Raw genomic sequence first — 26,363 nt, 5'->3', positions numbered from 1 at the left:
GTGTCAGTTGTTGGACTGAAACGGTTTGAAGGGTCAGTTGCAGTACTGAAAGGGCTTGAAGTGCCAGTTGAAGTTGAACCACTGAAAGGGTTTGAAGGGTCAGTTGTTGCACTGAAAGGGTTTGAGGGGTCAGTCGAAGTACAGGAAGGGTTTTGCAGGGTCAGTTCCACTACTGAAAGGGTTTTAAATACCAGTTGAAGTTGAAGTACTGCGAGGATGTGAAGTGTCAGTTGTTGTTGTGTTGTCAGATGAAGTGTAAATTTTAGAATAAGTGGGAATTGTTTCATAAGAACACATTGAAGAAGCCTTCTTAAAAAAAGACCTGAAGAGGAAGAGTGAAGCGGCAGTAAAAGAGTAGCAGGTCAAAGTAATTGCATAACAGCTAACAAATAAAAACATATTATCGTTAATGTATATTACACTTTATTTATTATCATTATTATGGCATGGAAGTCTGAGGCATGCACTCCCCTTTTTAAGTATCAGCAGTCATATTTATCACCCAGCTCATTGCCAACGGTCTCTTGCCTCTCTGGCTAAACTCACGTGTCGTCAGTGTCGATGGACCCTCCGCAAGCAGCTCCTCCCTGGATGGACTCCATGGCTGTGGAGTATAGGGCCTTCTGCTGGGCCACTGGCCTCTTCTCATCACTGCCGCCCTGGGAGCCCTCCATCTGCCTCTCCCTCTCTGCCTGGTCCATGTTGTGAACCCCGAGCAGCAGACTGTAGTCCATGATCTTAAAGCTTTCCAGCACCTGAGCACAAAGACACATACAGACAGGTCTAAGTGTGGAGTGATTGACAGACATGTGACGTTTAATTCAGAGTGAAAGCTTTTATCCGGAGTGCATAACAGTGTCAGCACCAGAGGGAATGAGAGCAGTAACACTGGGGAAGTTAATGCTATGGGGAAGATACTGAGCTACACACTGTGATGCACAAGCACACATTAATAAACAATGTATAACATAGCCAGTGTGTGCACATATACTCCCTCCAAAGCACATGCACCATAAAAGTAAACATGAGGTGGTGATTTACAAGACAAGGGCAGGCCTGCTACCAGACCAGACACCTTGTTAAACCTCTTGCTCGTAACAAAGCTCTAATTTATAGTGAGGGACCCCGGGAATGCCAAACACTCTCATAAATGGCTTTTTCTTTCTCTGCCTTCTTCAATCCTTCCTCCCTCCATCCACAGTTCTCTATTATTAATCAGGGCACCATACGAATACTTCCTTTCCTTTTGTGGACTTTCTACTCCCTCTTCCCCTCGAGACGCTGCATTATGGCATCACTTTATCCTTCCTTCTATCATCCCTCTAATCCTTCCCTCAGACCATAACTGCCTTTCTCTCTCTCTCTGGAGACTCTTGATCAGGGTGTTATGTGGATCCTCCTTCAGAATCAGTAAACCACCCTTGCCATCTCCCCCTAAGCTGGTTTCCCTCCTCCCTATCTATCTCAACATAAAATTGAAGCAGAGCTTTCACATGGCAGCTTTAATGTGTTGTCTCCCTCTTCCCTCTGCCTCAATCTAACTCACCAGGCAGTCTCTCTGTAGGGTCTTGACCAGTGCATTGTAAGTGTCCTGGTCCAGCATCAGTCCGTCCTGCAGGTCTTGCATGAAGTCCAGGTCTTTGAAAGTGGGTCTGGCCTTCTCTCTTTCCTTCTTGGACGCTCGCCTCTTGTAGGTGGAGCCCTTCAGGTCGTACTTGAGGTGCATGCGAACTACGCGGGGAAGGACATTGTTCATCACCACCACGCGGATGTTCTTCCCACCCGACTGGACACAGTAGAGGCCGAAAAACTTGGGCAGCAGAGTGCGGGGGTTTTGATTCAAGTTCTGGAGAAGAGTGCAAAAGAAAACACATTTTTAATGGACTCATAAATTGGTTTCTGCTTCTTAAAAAGAATGTTGAGGCAGGACTTAACATTATAGGGAAATTATTCGAGGAGTTTAACTGACATTTATGTGGGGAAAGGTTGCCTGGGTCACCACAAAATGTATGATCACATTTAATACGATTGAATCTTTCTAAATGCCCAAGAGCAAGAAGACAGGAAGAGAAAAGGTTGGCACTTTTAACATAAAATATATGAAAATGCTTCTCTGGTCTGCAAAGATAGCCCGGAAAATACAAGACACCCAGGCACCCAGGTGACAACACAGAAAAATGTTTCATTTCGTGGGACTTTGTGGGAGAAATACATGAGCAATAGGATAGGTGATTCATGTTCTGCAAACAGTTAATTGATAAACACACCACAATTCTCAGTGTACACACACTCTGGCAACAGTTCACACCGGGAGGCATTTCATAACAAACACAAATCAAGATCTTACTCACAGTGCTATGAAACATGGAAGTGGTTAGGCTCAAACTGTGATTACATTTCTGTCTCGTCTGGGTAGAATCCAGCCACAGTGCATCTAACTAGAATTAAACAGGGACTGCAGAGAAAGTGGTGGAGACAGCATAATCCAAATTTTAAACCCAGTTTCAAAAAATGCACTAAAATGAGAAAACCTAGATTGGATTTTGTGTGAAATCAATGCCCCTTCACAAGCCACCATAACTTTCTCTTGGAGTACTGAAAAAACATGTCACATCCATGTTATATAAATATGCATTGTGGGAGCAACTGATAGCAATTTGAGGACATCACCTCGGATTTAGGTAACTGTGACAGGCATTTTTACTTGTTTTTGTCAACTTTTTTAACGAAAGAATTAATTATTAGAGAACAAGTGATGAAAATAATTGTTACAGTCCAATGACACAGTGTAGGAATGAAGTGCACCAGAAATGACTAAAACAAAGGTGAAGCATTATTTGAGAAGGCACCTAATCTACATATACTGCTTGTCCAAATTCACTTAACTTAAACATGGCCAAATATTTTAAATAGTACTTAAGCAAAAACCTTTTATTTTTTTTTTACATGCTTGTGTCGTTACTCAATACAAGTGTTGGAGCCAAAATATGATTGCTTTGATTTTTGTTTTTTTTTTTTTTTTTAATGTGCACTTATTTCCTTATGATTCCTTATGATTCTTATTATTTATATAGGTACTATGTATGTATTGCTATGTATGTATGCATGTATACCTGTATGCTTTTATTTTTATTTTTATTGTTGTTTACGTTATCAAAATAAAGTTATACTACTAGAGTCGGTATGACTGTGTGGGTGTGGCTTTAGGAGCCACGTGGTTGTCCTTCATAGGGAGTGGGCTGCATATATACCTGTTAATGAATGAAGGCGGTGTGTAGTTTGGAGCGGGAAGCCGAACAGTTTCGACCGTGCTAAAACGCCGTGTCGAGCTGGTGAATGTGTTTTCCGGTCGTATAAGTATGGTTTATAGGAAACTATGCATGTACGGAACGATACCTGCAACTGTTTACAATAAATGGATCATCATAAAAACGAGCAGAGACACCTAACTGCCACCTCAGTGACTACAGGTAAAGTCACTACAACAAGACTGTCCCCTCAATTACCAATCTGTGCTGAATATTTCAGTAGTCAATTCAAACAAATGAGGTTAGTCTAGCTGCTCAGTTAAAAACCTGCTTTGACCTTGGGACCTGGGCCAACTTGGTCCCATTAGAGCAATGAGAAGGAAAAGAGAGAGAGAGCGAGAGAGACAGAGAGGGAGAAAGAGAGAGAGCCGTAGTCCATATAGCGATAACACACTTAGGGTAGCAATGACTTCAAGTGGAGAAAGAAAAAGGAGCAGATGAAGGATGAGTGTGGAAGTGAGGCTAAAAGGCACCAGCATTTGTAAGGCACTGTGTGAACGACCTTCAGATGAGAGAAACTGGTCGAGAGAGCAGCAAAATGATTGAGAGAGGCTGCAGAGAGAGAGAGCATCCTCTGCCCTCAGCCACACACGATCCTTCTGTCAATGTTAAGAGGGCAGAGCAGTGACGAGCCAACAACACAGACACGTGAGGGAGAGGAGAGAGGGATGGAGAGCAAATATGAGCGTGAAAGAAAGGCAGAGGGAGAAAGGGTGGATTAAAAACACGGGGCACAGCCAGAGATAAAGGAAAATAAATTACACTGAGAGTGTCACAGCAGCAGGGAGATTGATAACGCCTTAAAACGTGAGAGAAGATGGAAAGTCCAGGCGTATAATGGAAGGAGAGAACACACAGAGGAGAGAGAAGTGGCAGCAGTGGGGCGTTACATCACTGTGATCTGTATGCTGCCGAGAGCCAGACTCCTCAGCCAGCCCACTACCATCAGCCAGTCAGCTGTGGAAGACATGTGGTGCTGCACCAATGGCTGCCTACATGATGTCTGTTGTTATGTTTGCTAAATACAGATGAGGTCGTACGCGTGAAACTACATTTTGCTCTTACACGTGCAGTGCTTTGCTGGTTTATACTTTGTTCTTCACATTTTGATGTCGATGTTTCTGTGATACCATAAAATTGCATCCATTTACATTATGTTATGTTGTGTAGCTTTCATGCTGTGTCATCTTTGCATGGGTTTGATTTGCCTGTTTATCTGTAATATTCCCTCACTTCACCTGCTCTGGCCTCTGGCTACAGCTATGCTACATGAGCCTGAATCTCTCTACCTTCATTAAACCTTCATTAAACCTTCATTAAACCTCTTTCTCAGACCAATTATACCTGCAAAAATGCTTCAGAGCGCAACCAAAATGGAAAAGGTCACATCAAGTAAATGTGCCGAGCCTACAACGTCCCCAAATGATTAAATGAATTCCTGCAGTGGTCTTTGGCCACGGCTGTCGGGATACGAATAAACACAAGGCTGTAGGCTGTGAACCTTAAAGAGGCTGGAATGGTAGCATGGACATACATGGAGCTGTTGCTGGGTGAGTTCATTCAGAATGAACCTGCAGACTGTGGAGAGGGTGGGAGGGGATACTGTTAAAATACACCGGCCAGTCTCTTATGAAACCGCATGGCCAGAGGTTTCAGTCAGAGATCACAGAGCTGTTATGTCCGTTTTAATACAAAAAGGATGTCACGCTCGGAGAGATTTCCAGGGTCTTACATAAACCTAAGATCTAAAAATACGCCTCAAAAAAGGAACGCTAGGGAGATCGGCATTTAACTGAAAGTGTGCGTGATGCATGTGTGCAGTGGCCTCTTCGGACCGAGATACCATAACACTGACAGACTTCTCCACCTTCATGAATCTGTTTGCTTGAGCACGTACATTCGTGAGCATGAGAAATATTCATTTACCATGCATGTGTGAGGAAAACTACGGAACCTGAAAGCAAGTGTTCAGGCTCACTGGGTCAGCCTATTTGATTTCCCATTTAGCTCTCATCTAACTGTGACATTACACTCTGAGATGGAGTTTTTTTCACACACACTTACCATGTAGTATCCAGGCAGCAGTTTCTGTAAGAATTCAGCCTCCTTGTGCATCACAGTCTTGATGATGAACTCGTCGTCCTTCGTAAGATAGAAGACAGAGCCACTCGCTCCAGGATTGGACAGCTCGATCAGAGGCTCATTACATAGGGAGTACTGTCAAAATGTAAAAACACAAACGAGAACAGAGAAATACTGATCAAAACAAAGAAAACCTTCAACAGACTGACAATTACAAAAACAATCTGATATTGTGTATTAGCCTACAATTAGCCTAGCCTATTAGCCTAGCACAACACTTACATCCACACCACACACTCATATCCTGTTATTAACCAAACACTCTGAAAAAGACATTTCTGACTACCTTTAGCCAGATAAAAATAGTTAGATACCATTAAGGTGCATAATGTTCAAACTGTATTCATCTTAGTCCTTAATCAAGCTATGGCCATTATAGACTTTGTGGAAATTATCTGCACATGAGTAAATCCAGTTGGGTCTCACATGCCAAAGATGTTCCCTCCGGCAGGCACATCTTTTCTACACATTTGTTATTTAAGAGACAATGGACCAAATACTCATTTTTCACAGTTTCTCCAGGAAAACTAACTGTGTTAATTTTCTACCATCTGAATCTAATTCTGTGCAAAAGCAGCTCAACAGCTCCAAAAAAGAGTAGAAGAAAGCAACAAGGGTATACTATGACCACAGTGATATAAAAGATAAGAGTGAACCAGAAAAAACTCATTAATGTGGCTCTCCTGCTAGAAAGTAAACCACAAAACGAATCAGTTCTCAAGCAATGCATGCCAAAACAGCTTAATCCAAGTACTGTATTAAGTAGAAAAACATTTTACGTTATTGCTGTCAATGTAAATATAGCCAGCAACAGAGTACGGGAGACCAAATAATTGCAACAATAACTAGTAACTTTTCATCTCCTTGATAAAGCTTCTCCCATAAATCCACATTAGAGGAACTCAATGCAGCAGAAACAGATATATTCTTCTTCGCTAAAACCTGGTGCCCACATTATCCACAATGCAACTCAAACCACTGACAGATCATTACAGTAATTCAGGTGTTATGCTCGTAGCGGCTAATGTACCCTCCAGCCGCAAGCCTCAAGCAGTGGAGTTCCCCTTTAATGAAGCATGATGATCTGACTACAGCCTCCATGGATCAAAATATGTGAAACGGGAGTCGCCTGCAGTGCTGACAATGAGCTCCTTTCAAAACATTAGTGATCAAACACAAACAGCAGCATGTTGAGACACATATGCACAATGAATAGATCAATACAATAAATCCAATGCAGACAAGCACACGCATTATGTAGACGCACACAGAAACACACGTAAACACGCATTATGGTTTGGAGAAATTATGGTATCAAGCAGATAAAGACAGTGGGTGAGAGAGAAACAAAGAGCGAGGAAGAAGTACAGCACGTATAGAATAGACTCATTTAGATGGGCCATAATGACGCTTTCAAATTCTAGCTTTGTTAATACACACATCAGACTCCTGCTGATGTGATGATTAGCTCAGCTTATTAGCTCGTTCTCTCTCTCTCTCGCGCGGCTGCTTAAAAGCGAGTAATGACAGACATCATTTTTTAAAAAGATGAAGCTGACCCCATCTATCTCCTGCTAATAGCTCACTTTTCAAGCATCCCTCTCGGAAGAGCCTGACATTTCATTTCATACCTTTTTTTAAATCAAAACACAGCTGAACGGGTGAGTGAAAAAATGTTCAAATGGTATGGCTGACTGGAAATGGTAACATGCACACAGAGGCATGTGAAAGGAGGTTATCTTTACACCAAGAGGGCTCATTTAACAGAGAGGAACTTATTTTTGTAGATTACACACCTGTAAATATGATACAGTTGGGCTGGCTAATGTAAGGAATGAATATGTTCACCACTGAAATTTTTAATTTTATTTCTTAAACCCATACAGTTAAGAATCTGGGAATAGTATTTGATCCGTCTCTTACATTTGAGCCACACTTCAAATATATAACACAAACTGCCTTCGTCCACCTTGGCAAAATAGCCCAAATACACCCCTATTTTATCACAAATACACTGAAATCCTTGTACATGCCTTCATAACAGCTAGACAACACTACTGTAATATTCTTGTCTCTGGCCTACCTAAAACAGCAACAGAAGGTTTCCAATTGGTCCAGTACACGGCTGCCAAGTTGGATCATATACAGTACTGATGTCTCTGCATTGGCTACCAGCTCAAAGTCTTCCTTCTTACCTGTAACGGCTTTAAATGGTCTGGCTCCCTCATATATCTCCAGCCCTTTTTTTCCATATGTATACTCCATCCCATGCTTTACATTCTCTCGTTTGGTGCCCATCAAGCTCCACTTCTCTGGAATAATCCATCACTGCACATTTGTTGTGGTTGTGTGGTTTTATTAATGTTTTTTTTTTTCACTTGGCTATTTTAAATGTTTTCTTCCCCATACCAATTCCAAAGTCTGAATATTCTTAAGAATTAAAAGTTAATCGCTCTTTGACAGGGTGTACATGCATTATTATGCCATTATCAATGTTTTAGAGGGGTTAGACTTAAAATGACAATATCATTTATCCCAATTATTGCTGGGACAATATATGGGCCAACAAAAGTAGTTATTGTGACATAAAGATAATTATGTTAAATTATTTTTATATTTTCTATTTACAAAAGCATTTAATGCACGTATATTCTCACATTTGCATTTTGTTGGTTGCATTTGTGCTGTTTATGTGACAGCTCTTACAGGGCCATGACTGGTCTTGTTACTCTAGCTGTAGATGTTTTGTTTCCCACTCAAAAGTGTACATGGCAAATATGCCAGACATGAATGAATAAATGAGAACATAGTACCAAGCTCTTATACAGATGCTCCTCCCAAACACCTCATTAAGACCACTATGGAAAACTCCTCTAAAGGCATACTCATCCGTTGTCTAAAACTTAAGGATTGTATTTCTGCCTTAACACTTAACACTTAGCAGGATGAGGGGAGAAAGACTAAAGTGCATGAACTCCATCTTTAGTTTCTGATTGTGAGCTTGTCCCCAGATGACTTACAGTACGTGTGGCCATATGGTGAGGAGTGACCACAGGCTGGCTCAGAAGCGATGGCAGAAACAAGGCAGGATGTGGTGTTTCCACGTGGCTCGAGTGCCGATGCATCAAAGATTACGTGCACATGGAACATGCAGAAACACTGACTAAGCAGTGTATGTATATTCTGCTAGACTGCTCCGGGCAGAGCGGTGAATCATGCAGCCTCCAGCTCCTCCACACTGATGAGCTGTGACAAGCTGCAGACCTTCCTCCCCTCTCTTCATCCATCCTCTCTCCTCCTCTTGTGCCATTACATTGCTTCTCCTCAGCTCCCTGCTTCTCAAATGCAGTTTTCATCTTTGTTAATTCAGTTTTTATTTCCTGTCTTCACATCTTTCTGTTTATTAACTGTGTGTTTCACTGTCATTTCCTGGTCTTGCCTCCCTTTCTTCTTTCACTTTGTACCAAATAGTTCTCATCTTCTAATTAAATTGGGGGCACAGATGATAGAGCTATGAGCAAGTAAAAATCTTACCAGGTAGTCATCCGGCCTGATGCCAAACAGTTCTCTGAAGTAGCGGAAGGCCACGGGAGCGTATGTTTTAAAGCGGAAGTCCGGGAAATGGTGGGCTGGAGTGAGGTTGCTGCCTTCACTGAAGTACAGAAAAATATAAGATCAGGAGACAGCAACATACATTTGAATCACATTATCCATATGAGCTCTGGAATTACACTGCCTGTAAACAGTACGTTTTTTCATATGTTTGGTTGTAGTAGAGACCTGGGGAAAAAGATGCTCTCCACCACGTAGAAGTCCTGCATCAACACATCCCTCTCAGGCTTGGAGCTCAGGTTGCCCACTGTGTAACCGATGCCCAGCTGGATGGCACCTTTCAAGGCTGAGGATGTGGTCTGTGGAGAGACGGGTGAGGGAGGCAGAGGGGGATGTGGTGAGAGAAATACTTGCCCCGTCTTTAACCCTCACAGTCAATTAACAGTCCAGTTCTGAATTGGATAAAATCATTAGCATTTATGCAAAAAAATCCAGGATGTGTTCATTTTTTTGTGCAAAATGGAGTCCCACATCTTGACATGCAGAACATACAGAGCCAGAACATACACGATAGCCACAATATGTGATGTCTACAGTACCTTCTTATAAGTAGTTTCCCCTGATGCATCCACCCCTCTGTGGCCAATCTTCTTTCCCTGACCAGGCTGGCCTGAGGATGAGGGCATCTGATGAAAAAAGAGAGAGAGAGACTTGTATTATGCAGACAGAAAGGTTTGCACCTGTTCATTAACATTGATTATTTACATATTAAAGACAGGAGAGCGGCAGTATTAATACATGAGAGCAGATTTCAAGCTTTGATGTTATGAACTGACTTTCACTGAGACCAGGTGTTCATTTTGAAGCAAAATGCAAACTTTGGTGCATCTGTTCTAAGGATCTTTAATTAGTGGAACTCCTTAACCAATCTTACTCAAACTATGCATAGCATGGGGTCTGATGGCAACTGAATCTGATTCAGAAACTATTTTAATGGTAGACACTGCAGCAGATATTTTATATCTCAAATGCGGACATCCAACATAAACATTTCTGGTGCTGTTGTAATGTTCATTGAGCTTTTAGGAAGAATTCGATGTTCTCAGCACACTCAAATTAAACAAATTACTCTGTACTTCTAAATGTTGGCTTTAAGGTACAGTACAGTGGCGGCAGTGCCAGATGGATAGGATTTACCAAATTAGGAGGATTAAAAGAATGTGAGCCAAGTCGTCTAGCAGGACGAAGAATACTAAAGTGATATTTAAATAAGGTGTTTGACTACACTCTCTGGAACTCTGTAGTCTACATGCACCAAGAGAGGAAAATGAAGTACAGCAAATATTAACTGAGCCAAATATTAATTATCCAACATCCTCAGATCAAACCTTTGGAGTGGTTTCATTAGTGCTAAAACGAAAGAACTAGCTGCTATTGATATAGAGGATCAAAATGAACTAAAAAGAGAAGCGTGGCAGAGCAGATGATCACAGGGACAGATGGCAGCTCACCTCTGTGATGAAGGCCTTCTTAGCAGCAGCATCTGAGAGAGAGAGAGAGAGAAAGAAAGGACAGACAGAGATGACCATGTTAGTCACACTGAGATGGAAAGGCTCCATTACTCAGCATCATTAGTGCTCTCTGTGACAATGATGAATCCCAAAGGGGGGACACAGCAGTCCAACATTATGTAACAACAGTGTCAAACACAAGTAGGGGCCTGTCAGCTAGAGGAACTGTAGAAAACAGAAACGTCAGCTACAGGGGAATCAAGTCCTTTTTAAAGCCCTTCATACTGGTGTGTGTGTGTGAGAGTGTGTGTGTGTGTGTGAGAGAGAGAGAGATTAAATGCATTTTTAGCCATGCTAGCAGCATAAATCTAGCAAATGGCAATGGCTGTCTGTCTGTCAGGTCGGCCAGTCCGCCACAAATTTATTTTATGGCTTGCCATGAACTTTTGTACAGACATTCATGGTTCCCAGAGGATGAACTTTACTGACGTTTTCTCAAGTGCCACCACGAGGTTCACATTTGTGGTTTCGAGTGAAATGTCTCATCAACCATTGGATGGATGCCTTAAAATCTGGTACACACATTTACGTCCCTCTCAGGATGAATTCTATTATCTTCAGTAAATCCTGAACGTTTCATCTAGTGCCACAATCGGGTCTTGATTTCAAAGTGTCCAGTGCTTTGGTTTATGACGACAGACCTGCAAAATATTAATGATATTCCCTTTACTGTCACTTGTACCTTGTCTGGTGCTAATTAGCATATGTCGACAAGCTAACATGTTAAACTAAGGTGATGCAAACCAAACAGTGTACCTGCAAAACAGCAGCATGTTGCCACTGTCATTGTGAGCATGTTAACATGCTAATGTTACAGAGTAATTTACAGCCTTGTCTTGTTTTAACTTGTTGAACTAATTGAGAGTATAAATACCTGGCTAGTACAAGCCCAAAAACAGAGGATCATCACTATCCACTAGTGATCAAAAGTAAAATCCAATCAAAGTCATATTCTAGGTCATGTGTAAAGGGTTAAACATACATAAACATAAATAAATACAAATGCGTTAATCACCCTTTTACTCAAATTGGTCACAGGATGCTTTTTTCTCCATTTAAACTAGCAGGGAAAGAACCGCCCTGCAGACACTCGCACTCTTTAGTAGCCTTTACAAGGCTAATATTATCTAGGCTGACATATGCTTCAACAAGGAAGAAATGCAAACGGCACACATTACTGTACATATCGTAATCTGACAAGTCTCAGAAGCACTGCAGTCTTACATCCTGCTATGTTGTGATCATTTTTAGTCTTATAACAGGATGTAGTCAGTAGAAAAAAACAATCAGAGGTCTGTTTTTGCTGGGGAGGCCTGAAATAGATGCATAATTATAGATGTATAACATTCAGCATAATAATGAAGAGAAGGCTCAGATGGGCAGGAAAGAGAGAACACAAAATGAGCTAATGAAAGAGAGGAAAGATGCAGAGAGATGGGATGAGACAGGGCTTCAGACAGCACAAGAGTGAGGCTGATTGATTGCATCTCGGTACATCATAATCATCATGACCAATATCACACTCAGCCGCCCAGTTGGCGGAATTTATAGAGAAACTGCAGATATGATTACAACAGCCGCAACACAGTCTGACTGGACAGGACACACATTTTATTTATGCAACTACATTCCACTTGACTTCATTTCACGGTACCTGGCAGGGTAAGATCAAACAGATAGACTATTTTATGACACTGCAATAGTTTTGTTTTGGATGTACAGATTTGTGCTCACTGCTGCACATGCATTAGACTCAAACGTACATAACAGGCGTTTTTCACAAAAATCTAATTTTAAATACTCAAACTACTAAATTACTATGTTAACAGATATATAGTGAATTATTTTCATTATTTCATTAAAAATATATATTACCGCTGGCCGAGCGTTTTGAACAATTACTCACAGCTCATCTGCCAGAGACAAAAATTTTGGCACATACTGTAATGTTGTAAGAATGAATGTTTTGGCACACAATCAATTGGCTTTGGTTGGTTCAAAATGGGAGTTTTGCTGCTTCTGATTGGTGTTAGTGTTAATTATTACAGTTTTATTAACAATGTTATTATTATATATATATTGTTAGGGAAAAAAACAGAACAAAGTAAGAGCAGGTTTCTGCAGCCACAATTCATCTTTTCATTGCAAACATTTTGACTTCTTATAGCAGAGAAAGTACAGGTTCAATCATCCATTCATAACATCAGCGATAGCCCCCGTTCCAGTGAACCAGCATGCACTACACCAGGACCTCACCTGAGTGGAATGCAGCCATTACTAATGTTATCAAATACACCGGTGCCTTTTCTGCTTTGACATATCAAAGTGTCTGCAGTGAAATTATTGCATATTGTCTGATTCTGCTACACTCCTTTTTCACATAGACATTCTGTTTTGTTGGTTACGAAAACTGCAGGTGAACCTATTAACATTAATTACAGCTTCATTCAATCATCATTAAAGTAAACCATGCTGGTGAGCGAGCATGCACAGCACCAGGACCCTGGAACTGATAGAGCTACACAATGTACAGCAAAAAATCAGCGTTATTAGTTATGAATATTAGTGTTATTAGTTACATCTGTGATTCTTGTGCTATGATATGTCAAAACACCTGCAATGAAAAGAGTGTTTTGCCAAGATGGTTTAACAAGTGAGCCCCTAACGTATCACATCATGCATTATTTTTTTTTTTTTCACTTATATATTTATTCAGTTTTGCAAAAAGGAAATCACACCATACATATAAACAAAACAAAAAAAACAAACAAAAACAACAAGGACAAAGCTGGGTGTACATGTAAATTAATATGACAATATTGTTGTGCATCACTACTACAAGTCCCTGCATGGATGTATACAATCAAGGTGAGTGGCACATTAGGCTTGAGTGCTGGTCAGTCTCCATCGTGTTGCGCAAGATGATCTAGAAAAGGCTGCCAAATCTTATAAAATGCCTTCAGTCTATTTTGCAAGCCATATCTGAGTCTCTCTAGGTGTAGCACACCTGTCAGTTCTGTCAGCCAATCCTTAAAAGTGGGCACAGTTTCTGATTTCCACATCCTTAAGATCAATCTCTTAGCAATTATCACTCCATACATGAGAGTATTTTGCACAGAGTGGCTTTGAGTCAACAGGGACAGAGAATATCCAAACAGTGCAATGTTGCGATCAGGCTTAAATTCACTATTATACATTTCAGAAAACCATTTGAATATTTCACTCCAAAAATTATACAGGTTTGGACAAGTCCAAAACAGATGGGCAAGAGAGCCCTCAGCAGACTTACATCGATCACATAAAGGAGAGATGGAAGGATAAATTCTGTGTAACTTAGTTTTTGAATAGTGAAGCCTGTGTAATACCTTAAATTGGATTAGCTGGTGTCTAACATTAACAGAGCATGATCTGATTCTGCTGAGGCCCTCCCCCCAAACAATATCATCAATCTGTATTCCCAGTTCCTCCTCCCAAGCTGTTTTAATAGATTCTGTGTCAAAATTAACCTGTTCAGACATTATCTTAACAAAATCAGAAACCAGGTTTTTGGCATCAGGTCGGCCCAGCAAAAGTGTATGACATTTGTTTTCTTCAGGGATATGTTCGAAGTCAGATATATTCTGACGGACATAATTCCTAATTTGTAAATACCTAAAGAAATGTGTTGATGGAATAGAAAACTTTTCTTTTAGTTGGGAGAAGGTCATAAACTGTTTATTAATATATAGATCTTTTATAGTGACAATGCCTTTTTGCCTCCAAATGCCAAAAGCTGCATCAGAGAGAGATGGAAGAAAGTCATGGTTACGGTGAACTGGGGCATGCATGATGGTGTTTGGAAATCTACAGTTCTTCCTAATTTGCTGCCAAATTTTCAGGCTGTTCAGGATAATTTTGATCATGCATTATTATTGATCAATATAGGACAAATAAGGATGCCAGGAGATGAAATGTGACTTTCTGGCTACAACCTCTAACCAGTATAAAATTAATCAGTCTGCCTCACCAGCTGAGACACTAACAGCTAACCTATATAACCCAGTGTCAGTCAAGAGTGGGATAGCATCTTCACAGCTTGGCTCTGTGATTGCAGCTGAATTGATAGCCAGCCTTCTCTACTCTCTGTGCGCCTGTCTGCCTGCCTGCCTCTCGTGGATGTCCATGTGACTGAGCCACAAAATAGCCTATTTGCCATCCCTCCTCCCGCTCTGTCTCTCTATCTCGCTCCCTCTGTCACACACACATTCACACTGGGAGCAAGCCAAAGTGTGCCAATGCAATCCCGGCAACGCTCCCTGCAAGCTGGAACATCCAGGGAATAAAATTTGAGGGGAAAAAAAAGCTGCTGGTGAAGGAATGTTTGCAATGCAGATAATTAAAGAGGTCACTCTTCTGCTTTTTACCACGCTGCACTATATATTTCTGTCTGTAGGTCTAAGCGTATGAATGCATGTGATTGGTGTGGTTAGTTCACATTCTGTCATTTCCAAATACCTGTTCCCTGTGTGTAAATATATTTTTCTGTCTGTATGTCATGTGTCTTACTGCAGCCGTATCTCTTCTTTTCCACATGCCTGCACCTGTTAAGACTGGCCTCAGAGTGTGTATGCATGCGTAGGTATGTGTGAGTGTGTGACTGCTAGCTGAGACTACAGATTTTAAGGCACAGTTTGTGTGCAGTGAAGTCAGCCTGAGTCAGGCTGTGTGTGTCCAAGCATGTGCTTTATCTCACCCTGCTCGACTCCGAGTGAACCACCACCGTGACAGTTTAACCAGAAAGAGACCGATTTGGACCCACACAGTACAGTCAGGTGCTACAAAAACACTATGCTTCCATTCCAATGTATTAATACAACTAACAATACAATTACTAATACCCTTAAACATCATGATAATGGTGCTTATATCATGTCTCCTAATATCTCTAATAACATTTTGCTGTTTTTGAAATCAATATAGAGCAGAGAGCAGTACTTATTTGGCCTTTATATGAAAAAATATACTGCAGACTTATACAGCGGAGTATAGATAGAATATAGAGATATTTTTCAGACAGAGCATTAATCTGCAGCTTGACGAAGTACATACGTATAAGGCTTTTTGCATGCTGAACACCTGTAAACCAAAGAAATCTACCTAATATCTGAATATCCAATCCATAATCATGATTCAAGGTTGTGGATTCATGTAATATATTGCAATATTCCTCAATTATCCCTGTCCTCAAGCGGTAAGTAAAACATACATGAACACCATTACTATAAAGAAAGTAAATGATGAGGCAACAGAGATGGTTCTTGAAAGAGAAGCGAGGTATGACAGTTTGAGTAAAAGCCACGCAGAACTTCATTTAAATTTCCGTCACTTAATTTTTGTTTATGCCAGACTGAATGTAATTATATTATAATCACAAGCAACCAATTTTGAGTGACAAAAACATGACGCCCTGTTGTTAGAGTGCTAACATAACAGAAATGAAGAGACATAAAGGTGATGAGATTATATTACAGCGTATAGAAAAAACACTGAGGAAATAGTTATGACAGGACAGAGACGGGGGCTTTCATAAAGCATAAAGATCAACATTTGAGTACTGGCCTAATAAGGGAATGAATGGTACTAGAGTCACAGAAATCTACTAAGTATAACAGAGTAAAATGGGTAAATACAGAAATCACCTTACACACTACCCATTAACAAATTAATCTAATGTGATTTTAGGCAATTAACACTTTTAAAGGAGGTTCTTTTGACCATATTTCATGATGACTTTCCTGTAAAAATTGTGCAAAAACCATCTACAGAAATAGAGTATGCCTCTACCCAGGAGCTAAGGAGTCTGGCATGATAACATGTTATCAGTGTTAACATCCCTCCATTTACCTCTAACAGGAACCCAAGTGATTCCATCCTTGATGATGTAAAGAGGCTACAGAATGAGGACACGAGATAAAATAGGTCCTACTCCACCATCATGCTGCAGCAGCAGTCTGTAGAGTTCTGCAGGGGATGGAACAACAAACAGACTCACCTAACGAAACAGCTTCTAGCTGAGGCTGTTGCCTAGCCGGACTGCAATGTGCTGGTTTAATGGCCCACTCTGACAACCCTTGAAAGATTGGTCCATTACCAGCTGCTGATAGCCATGGGAACTGAAGTGAGATACAGACTTATTTATATCATTTTTTACACACAAAGGCTGTGTTTGACTCAGGATATATGATCACGTGTTCAGCCAACATTTCATGCGTTCATGTGAGGCCACTGTCAGAGCTTAATCCCTTGTTGTTGCCAATTCTCAGTAGACCATTCACACACGCTGCCGCTAAACCACAGAATTATGCCAGACCAGGTATATTTGCTTAACAGAGCATCACCAGCCAAAAAATTTACTCTGTAGCGTTAACGCGTGACATTAAAAATCGCAGACAATTTCATAAACATATTAAAACTAACAAATACTTTTGTTTTAAATACTACCAACAAAATTAAAAAGGTAGGTGCAAAACACTGGCCTGCTGGTGATGCAATGTTTCCTGTTCTTTAAAGATGCTACATAGGATCCACTAAGCATTTCAACATTCTCATGACTCTAAACAATGGAGCTGTATACCTCATTGGTTGGAGCTGTTTGGGATCAGTCTTCAATGTGGAAAGAAAACATGTGGCCCTAAGTGCACATCCCCAGTTAGGTATAAGTGCATTCACATTCATGCACCAACATTTTTAAGGCTATTTTCACATTTAGAAGATTTATAATGTTGCATCTTCATCATGTAATTAATGAGAGTGACTCTTTTCCTTTCTTTTACTTCTACTTACTTCTAAGTAGTTTAAAAAATTTACACTGTTTGCACTGAGTGAAATATTCAAACCCAAGATTATTCAAATACCCTCCATCAAATAGAAATATTCAACATGTCTTGTGCATCATTTCAGACGCATTTTCCCAAATTGAGCCTTGAGCCTTAGAAACAGACATCTAGGATCTCAACTAGAATTACTGTTAAAGTTATGTGGGTTTGAATAATGTTGCAAGGATGCACAGCCTATCTTTTCCAATGCCTGACTTCTTGCTTGTTATGAGTACATGTGGATTGGTCACACCTGCTTGAGTCAGGGTTACACAGAGGATTACTACAGTCTTTTAAAGTCAGTAATACGTAACATCTAAATGCAGAGTTCCTATGCAGTTCATTAAAATTGTGAAAAAACACTCAAATGTGTGCCGGCCATCGCCTTTTGCTCTCCACACTCTTTATTAACACCTTTGGTCTGTGACACTGAGCTGTAATAATAACCTCTATTATGTTGTATGTCCTGGATTTGGGCAGGAAACAAAAACTACAGTATCAGCCCTAGCTTCATGTTTATGCACACACAAACTCTCCCTCGTTTCCATGGTGCCCCAATTGAGGTCAACCAGCATCTTTATGACTAACGCACATGTGCCTGGAATCAACAGACAGATGCTGCCTTCCACATGTCCTTTCATGCTGCTGCTAAATAGGGCATTAGCACAGCTACACAGGTGATGTTACACAACTGATTGATACAGATACATACAGAGCACAACTATTAACTCAACTCACTAATTACAAAAACTGAAGCAGGCTCATATGAAGGATGACATTTTTTGGAACTTTCCAGAACTAAATCTATATGATCTATATGATGGCTTAGTGCATCTCAGCGACAAAATGGACACGCAATAACTTGGGTGTGTGACCTAACTGTTAACTTCATACTATGCAGGCAGCATTTACAACAGTGTCTGACCCAGATGGGATCAATACTGGGACTCCCCTAGGATGAGCTAAGTAAGAGGCAGTCTTTGAGATGATTGTTATCTTTGCAGAGGCTAAGTGACGGCGCTCCAGCTATCGATTGGGTTTTAATTTTTCATGCCATAACAAAGCAGCTTTTGCTTATTGTGTCAAAGTGTGTCTGACCTGACCCACAGAAAGCAGAAATCCATAAAGCTGGCAAATCTTAAAGATGAAGAAAATCAACAAGGCAGCCTACGCGATACAAACAATGCTGTGGGGTTGTAATATTATCTCTGACAACAGCGTGAGGATGAGATGAGTGTGTCAGAGAATCGTTTGTTGTTTTTTGTCCAGGATTCTGCTGCAGTTTAGACAGACAGAGCTGCCTCGGGGTCCTCCTTTTTTTAGAATATGCTACTTTGCAGTTAACCTCAGCCTAGTTCACTTCACGCACAAGTTATGCAACAGTGATGGCTGCTGTTTAGACTGAGGCAAGGCAAACTGATCCTGAGTCAGGGTCATCAGGCTATTCCACCTTTGAGCCCTTGATCTCAGTAGCCAGCAGGCTGTGTATTTTTCCATGTCCTCCGTCTCTGGCCACGGCCCAGAATGGAAAGGTGGAGGTAGTAAAGAGGCCTAATTGATTTCATTTGGATGCACACTAAAGCTAACGAATCAGTCTTCGGGATATGATGTTTACTTGGTACACACATATAATGATTTGCATGCTTCTGATAACTCTCTGCTCTCAGTGTAGGCATTATTTTCAGACACGTAATAATTGTCTTATCTTATCATGAGTAATGGAAAAGCAACATGTGATACTCTCAGTTCAATATTTAATATTTACAGTGTATTGTTTGAAAGAATACATCAACATTTTGTGATTGGGGCTTAATTGCTTTCTTGGCAAGAGTTAAATAAGAAGATCAATATCACTTTAATGTCTCTATAGTTAATATGAAGCTAAAGCCAAGGGATGATTAGCTTAGCTTAGCATAAAGACTGGAAGCAGGGGGAAAACAGCCAGTCTGGCTCTGTCTGAAGTAACAAAACGTGCCAACCAGCACCACAAGCGTCTTGTCAAACTATTCCTTTCAAATCAGATTTTGCTTTCCTGACCAACACCAATAGGATTCAAGTCAAAGGCACACCTGCCCAGATGGCAAACAGCAATCAAAAACCTGGATAATGTGTTTACATGTCACAGTATCCTGGTTTCTTTCAGAGTAATCCTGCCCAACCCAGCCAGCAAAAGAGCTTCCCTGTGTTTCTGTAACTAGGACATGATGTTAGCAGGCACAAACACACAGGTGCTAATCATACTCTGTAACCCTTTTTTTCCTCATGTGTAGATGTAGCTACCTGTGTGTGAATCTAAATATATCAATAATTCCTCTTGATTGACCATTCCTCCTCGATTGGTAGAGAGCTATTTGAATGGCGACACTAATAATTAAGGAGTCATCAACTTCCTAACACTAAGCTTTCCAAAGAGGCTTTAAACGTTCCTCGCAATTACGGCACTCTAGCAGAATAATATCCTTACAGCTTATCCGTACAGCTTCTGCATGTAAACACACACATGCATACACACACGCACACACACACACTCGCACAGTAATGCCAGTTACTTACAGGGTACAGTGTGGATGAACCCAGGTCTAAATAAGTCATCTCGACTTGCCGGCACACATCCACAACCTTCTCCCTAAAATACTCTTCCCCTCAGCACTCCTCTGATTTACCGAACAAAGCGGTGCGCTCAGAGCAGGAAAAAGCTGCTCCGTCCTCTGCTGTCAGTGCATATCATACACTTTGTATAATACAGTGAATGTGTAGAGGAAGTGGGGCTGGAGAGGACAGCTTTTCACTATGCCAAGTCAACCATTATGATCAATGGCATCAGGCGAGCAGGCTTAATAAAAAGCTTCTTGCCTTCTGCTGGCTCAGAAAACATCCCCCTCAGACATTTAGCTTGGAGTTGGATGATGAGCAATGCACAACACAGTCTGCATGCAGACAAATTGCTTGATGCAAAACATTGGTTTGTTGTACAAAACCCAAAGACACCAGTTTACTATCACAGAACACAGAGAAAAGCAGCTAATCTTCACAACCGAGAAGCTGGATCCTGAGAATTTTGGTCATTTTGCGTAAAATAGTGTATGTTATTTTAATTCACGTTAAGAGACAGGTTGATTATTCAATTAGTCAATTGACAGGAGAGTAACAAAATGCTGTTCTGATAACTGGCAATTCACCACTCTGAGTCACTACTGAATTATTAATCACTTAAAGTGTGACTAATAAAAATGGTGTATTCATTAGCTGCTAATTATTATTGCAAAAGACTGTAACAGAGCTGACAATAGAGAAAAATACAGAAAAATAATGTGATAAGTTAGTTTATATGCTCATCTGCCATTGTACACAAGTTGAACAATAGCCAAAAATTCCAGTAACAACATTGATTTCCGCTGCCTTTTCAAGGAATATAAAGCATATCAAAACAGATAACTACAAGTGATTTTTTTTATAAAAGGCAACAAATGATCGCAGAGCTGTAAAACAATACTATATTCCAAAACAGACCAACTCCAGCCTTGCACCGGTTTTAAAGATGGAGAGATGACACACAGACACACTACCCACATGTCCAACTGGCCGGGCTTGATTGTGGTTCATCCACTGTGACACAGGCAGACAGGGTCCTAAAAGCAAAGCCTGCTAAACCACGGTCACTATTACTTTACTATCCCTAATCCCAATCCCATTCTCTCCAGGCTACTAGACTAGCCGTCTGGATTATCAGGATAAGACAGCACCAACACAAGGACAGGTGGAAGTCAAGAGACCGTCTGTCTGTTTTTCTGGTTGCTTTCTGTCTCTGCTGTGTTTCAACATTAGGGAAAATGCAACAGCTTTAAAAAATAATCTATTTCTTCAAACATAAATAAAAATAGAGGAAATTAATCGATCTGAAGGCGTCACTTTGGGCTCTGGGAAATTAAGATGAGCATTTTTCACACATTTTTGACATTTTCTAGACTAAATGATAATCAATTAATAATCAGCAGATTAATTGACAATGAAAATTATCTTTAGTTGCAGATCTAATGAGAAGTGGCTCAAACGACCGGCTCGGCAGTTCCTCACAGCAGCCAATGACTCATGTCTAAATCTCACCGCGCTTGAGGAGAGCCTGCGACAGTTACATCTTCATTTCACACTGGGGATTGGACTGATGGAACAGGTGGGTATGAAAGTGTAATTTTTCCTTGGAGAGGCCTGAAAGCTCAGTGGACTTTGAAATGGAAATTTAACGTGAGGAGATGCAGAAAGAGGTGTCTTTATTGAAGAGGAGTCTCGCTGCTCAGCCAAGTCCTGACAGAATATTAAGAATGCCACAGTGATAGTAGCTGGCTTTTACACACACTATGGGGACACACACACACAAACACACCAATGCGTACATCCCCCACAAGTCAATAAAACAGCAACTCTTGACTGTCAGCTGTGAAGAGATCTTCCTGTGTGTTTGTGGGAATCTGGTGTCTGCCCACAGTGAACATTAACATGTAGACTGAGTTGGTACCAATACACATGTAGTGATTTGTAGTAAACTAAATTTCTATATTCACAATGTGAGTCAATATTTTCTCCTGGGTGCAGGCTGGTGGGAATGTTGTATTAATACTGTTGGATTGATATGTTAAGAGTGAGTGTGTCCTATACTCTCTCAGGGAGCTCTTGCTGCTCCTGAAGAGACTGACAGGGCTGAGTAGCAGCACCCTGTTCTGTGGGCAAAGCTAAAAACAGCTCAGTCCTCCTGGCAAAATGACACACACACCGACACACATGAGAGCCCAAACTCTTATGCAATTTCAGTATGTTTTTCATTACTGAGCTCCCAGATCAGAACCGAGCTTAGCGGTCCTTGCTGATCCTCTAAATGCAGTCAAGGCCTTCAGCCGGGAGAAAAAGGTCCTTTTACGGACTGGAGAGGAGAGGAGACTGGGCAGGGAGGGAGTCGTGGGAGTAGAGTGGATAATACAAATAAACAGGGTGGTGATCAGCCTGACTCCTGTGTGCTGCTGTTATTGCTGAGAGCAGCATCTGCTACTGGTGACTCAGTAGAGGGTAATCTGCTAACTACAGAAGGAACACAACGGCATAGGTAAACGCTGCTCATAGCTGTACAGAAAAAACCCACACAGACACCTGCAGATGTCAATCCTGATTCAACAAAAGTTGGGACGCTGTGCAAAATGTAAACAGAATGCAATAATTTGAAAACAAACTGTATTTAACAACAACGGTTTTATGAAGCCCATGTAGTAACATCCTTTATACAATCATGTGTTCACAAAGTGGTGAACCTCCACCCTATCCTTGCTTGTGAACGGCTGAGCCTTTTATCACCTGTTACCAATCAACCTGTTTATTCCACAACTTTCCCATTCTTTTGTTGCTCCTGTCACAACTTATTTTGGCTGTGGCTCAGTGCAAAGCTGGAACAGTGCTTTTTTTCACTTTTTTGTGTGTGTGATGTTTTTTGTGTTTCATTATATGTCATGAAGCTGTGGGGCTAATGACTGGTTGTTGTCAGTCAATCACTATGAAAGCAGCAATGTTGACTTAAATTGCTTCAACTTAACCATGTACTTCAGTCTTAACAGGGCTAACTGTCGTCCACTGGCTTCATCCAAATGCTCAGCGGCATTGCATTTATTCCAGCATGCCCCATAGACATGCTAAACTTAGACACACCACACAGACCATCTCTGCAGGCTGCCATCTAAATGAATACATAGACTGCATGTGATCTGGCACCACTGTTGTGTAGCAGCCTCAGGTATACGGTTGGTTACTCAGCAAGGTGTAGTAGATCACATCCCATTCTACCAACACCAAGCTGCCTCTATCTCATACTCTCAGTGTGAGGCTGCACAGCCTCTAGTTTCAAACAAAAGTTGTTCCTACAGCTGCTGTAGGCCCAGATGAGTGCCCTAAGACAAACTGACAGACAGACCGCAGCCTTGGCCTTTTGTAAAATACAATGCAGCAAATCAGACAGGCAACAGTTGCTGATCTAGCTTAAACCTGTATAGAAAATGAATCCACTCCTCCAAGCTGCCCTCAGGATGTTAAAACATCAAGGCAACACAAATGCCATCGGTGGAGAGAGCCTGAAGAGGAGTGATGAAAGCATTTTTCCCTGCAGTGCAAGAAAAGAATCACATACTGGGATTTTGGGCTCAACACAACCTTATAACTTTAACATCACATACTAGAAGATACTGGGGGGCAGAATTACAGACTTAAAGCAGACCATTCTGTCACTTTGTGTTTACAATACCCTTGTAATAAGCATATAACAAAGAGGCAATTTTGTATCCAACGTATTGTACATGTTTTCCTCAGATTGTCCATTGTCAGACGCAAAAAACGTAGTAAATCTCCCCCAATCCCAAACAGAAACCTGTTCCAGGCCACACTATGACATAAAGTGATAGACACTGGAAGCCATGATTATTTCAGTTAACTCCAAATTCACCATCAGATAGGGTTTGAGTAGAGTTTTGCAGAGACCAGGGTCAGAAAGACTGAATTTGCCAACTAGGCCCACATTGTTTAATGAATGAATAAATTTTCTCACTGCTCACAGCCCATTAAACTTACATAAACCCTGCAGCATCTCGCTCTTCCACTTTTCAAGGCTTTGCTTGCTACTCACTTCCAGTAGACTCAATTCTGTCATAAATAACCGACAGATTCACTGTTTTAGTCTAAAACTACTGTGATTTTTAAATAGATGAGGAGGAATCAAGCTTTAACCACTGGAAAACAAAAGAAGAAGAAAAATAGTCATTGGTTAATGGCAATTAATCATTTTAATCCATTTTTTAAAAAGCTTATCTGAGGCTTACTTAAGCGAGACGCAGGGTACACACTGTACAGGTCACTAGTCTATCGCAGGGCTGACACACATAGAAATAACATTCACAACTGCGGCCAAATTTAGAGTTTCCACTTCACCTAAAATGCATGTTTTTGGAGTGTGAAGGGAAGTGTGGCTGAAACCAACACAGACACCATTAATGAAGCCCCAAGCAAAGCAGGCACCACTTGAATGCTTTCTTGGTTGAGAACAATAACTCCATGAGGGTGGTTCAGATAACTTTGACAGCTTCACACTCCTGTCTAAGTACGCTAATGCTCCAGGTGCTGATTATGAAATAATAATAGCCTGCACAGTGGGCACAGTAACTCTCTTAATTGAAAACAGCAGGTCTTTGCCTTTCTTCCCCCTCTGAGGGAAGCCAGGGAAGTATGACATTGCAGTGTAAAACTGAGGCAGAGACTCATCCAGTGGCACATATAGCCTTTTACAGCTGCAAAGTGGCCACAACAGAAGGAAATGCAGCCTAGAATTCTTTATATATCTCTCCTCCATGTTTATGTCTCCACTTCCTGTATTTACTCGCTCCCTCACTCATCTTCCCTTCAGCTATCACTCAGAAAATGAAAAACCCTAGCCAAGCACAAGGACAGACAGCAGCAAACACAACGCTCCTGCCTCACTGTGGTGTCTGTTTAAAATAGCTACTGTAGCACACATCCCCCACTTGCAGAGAAAATCAGCAGCACGAAAGACGTAGCTGAACTGCGTCACCGTTTGCGTTGAATAATATGACATCAAATAACCCGGCAGAGGGTCCAAATCCAATACAAGCCCTGCGATTTGGCCACCGGGGTAGAAACTGATACTGGAACGGACAGCCACAGAGGGAGAAGGAGACCTTGCAGAACGAAGAAGGAGGATGCAAACAGATGATAAATTCCACAGAAGGCAACCACCTTTTGTGCTTCCGTCAGCAATTCTGACAGGCCTCGCCGGAAGCGGAGAACAGTGAAAAACACAGAGGGTGGTGGAATGATGGACAGTGACAAATAAGTGGCTGTGCCAAGGGAATCTCTCAGAGAGGAGGAGGTAGATGAGTTGTAGCAAGGAGAGGAGAGGGGAGGGGAGGAGACTAGAGCCAAGGCTGAAGGTGAGAGGCGTTGAGTACGAGTGCGGGGAGAAGATAAGTGAGATCAATGCTGTCGTGCTGGCAGGCGACTATAGGGACAAATTATGAGTGCCTGAGGATGAGGCGCTTTGAAAGGGACTAAATGCTCAGACAGCTATTTAACAGCCAGCTGTGAAACCCACACAATGTTGTATTCGCACATTCAGAGCAGCTGAGCTGAACAGCGCAGCCTACAATTACACATACGCAAGATCTGATGTTAACTCAGCTCTCGCTTTGACATGCTATGTGAACATCCACCAACTCCAGGAGCCAATGAGAATGAAGCACACACCTTTTCAGATGACACTTCCATTCATTACCATCGAACAGTGCCAATCTCACAATGCCAGAGAAATGAACGCAATCCCTGGGTTAGGTTGAACACATTTTAGCTGAATAGCCTTCTATGGACTTCGCCTTTAAGACCTGTCACTGACAGATGTTGCATGAGAGTCCCAGTGTGAGCAACACCTACTCCACCCTGCTGCACAGCTTATCAGAGAAACTAGCTTAACCTTCAAAAGATTTGTATTAGAGGAGGAGACACACACAACTACCTGCCATAGCACAGCACAGTGTAAGGCCAATTTCCTTTAAACAGTGCTAGAAACTATGATAGCAACAGACTTTATATCACTTCGGTGATACATTTTAACCTGCACAAATAATAATTCTTGTATTTTGCATTTATCTGTACCTAAGCTCTCACATGTTACAGAAACAGCCTTGGCAGCTTTCGTCGGGATTTTACTCATGAAAAATGCTACTTACTGTTATTAATGAGTGAAATCACACAGACGTACAGCAGTAGCTTGTTTATTTACTCTAATAAAGCACAGGAATACTGGAGCTACATCTATAGAGAATAATGGATTAAATTGTGAATATCAAATAGCTGTATAGAATAGTTCGAATTAGAAAATGGGTGATTTATATTTTACC

General features: G+C 41.2%; 1 protein-coding gene across 1 annotated transcript in view; it reads right to left on the bottom strand.

The window, feature by feature from the left end:
- Positions 1 to 26,363, bottom strand: part of pip5k1ca (phosphatidylinositol-4-phosphate 5-kinase, type I, gamma a) — a 48,414-nt gene that overhangs the window by 18,811 nt on the left and 3,240 nt on the right. The window contains exons 2-8 of the mRNA XM_041934674.1: positions 10,514 to 10,545; positions 9,602 to 9,688; positions 9,231 to 9,361; positions 8,985 to 9,102; positions 5,373 to 5,525; positions 1,547 to 1,846; positions 547 to 755 (exon numbers count right to left, since the gene is read on the bottom strand). Coding sequence (XP_041790608.1) covers positions 547 to 755; positions 1,547 to 1,846; positions 5,373 to 5,525; positions 8,985 to 9,102; positions 9,231 to 9,361; positions 9,602 to 9,688; positions 10,514 to 10,545 — 1,030 coding nt within the window. The remainder of the gene's footprint in view (positions 1 to 546; positions 756 to 1,546; positions 1,847 to 5,372; positions 5,526 to 8,984; positions 9,103 to 9,230; positions 9,362 to 9,601; positions 9,689 to 10,513; positions 10,546 to 26,363) is intronic.

Source organism: Chelmon rostratus, chromosome 4 (assembly GCF_017976325.1).
Source record: "Chelmon rostratus isolate fCheRos1 chromosome 4, fCheRos1.pri, whole genome shotgun sequence".
NCBI lineage: Eukaryota > Metazoa > Chordata > Actinopteri > Chaetodontiformes > Chaetodontidae > Chelmon > Chelmon rostratus.
The sequence above is the reverse complement of the archived record's forward strand: the minus strand, read 5'-3'. Positions and strand labels throughout refer to the sequence as shown.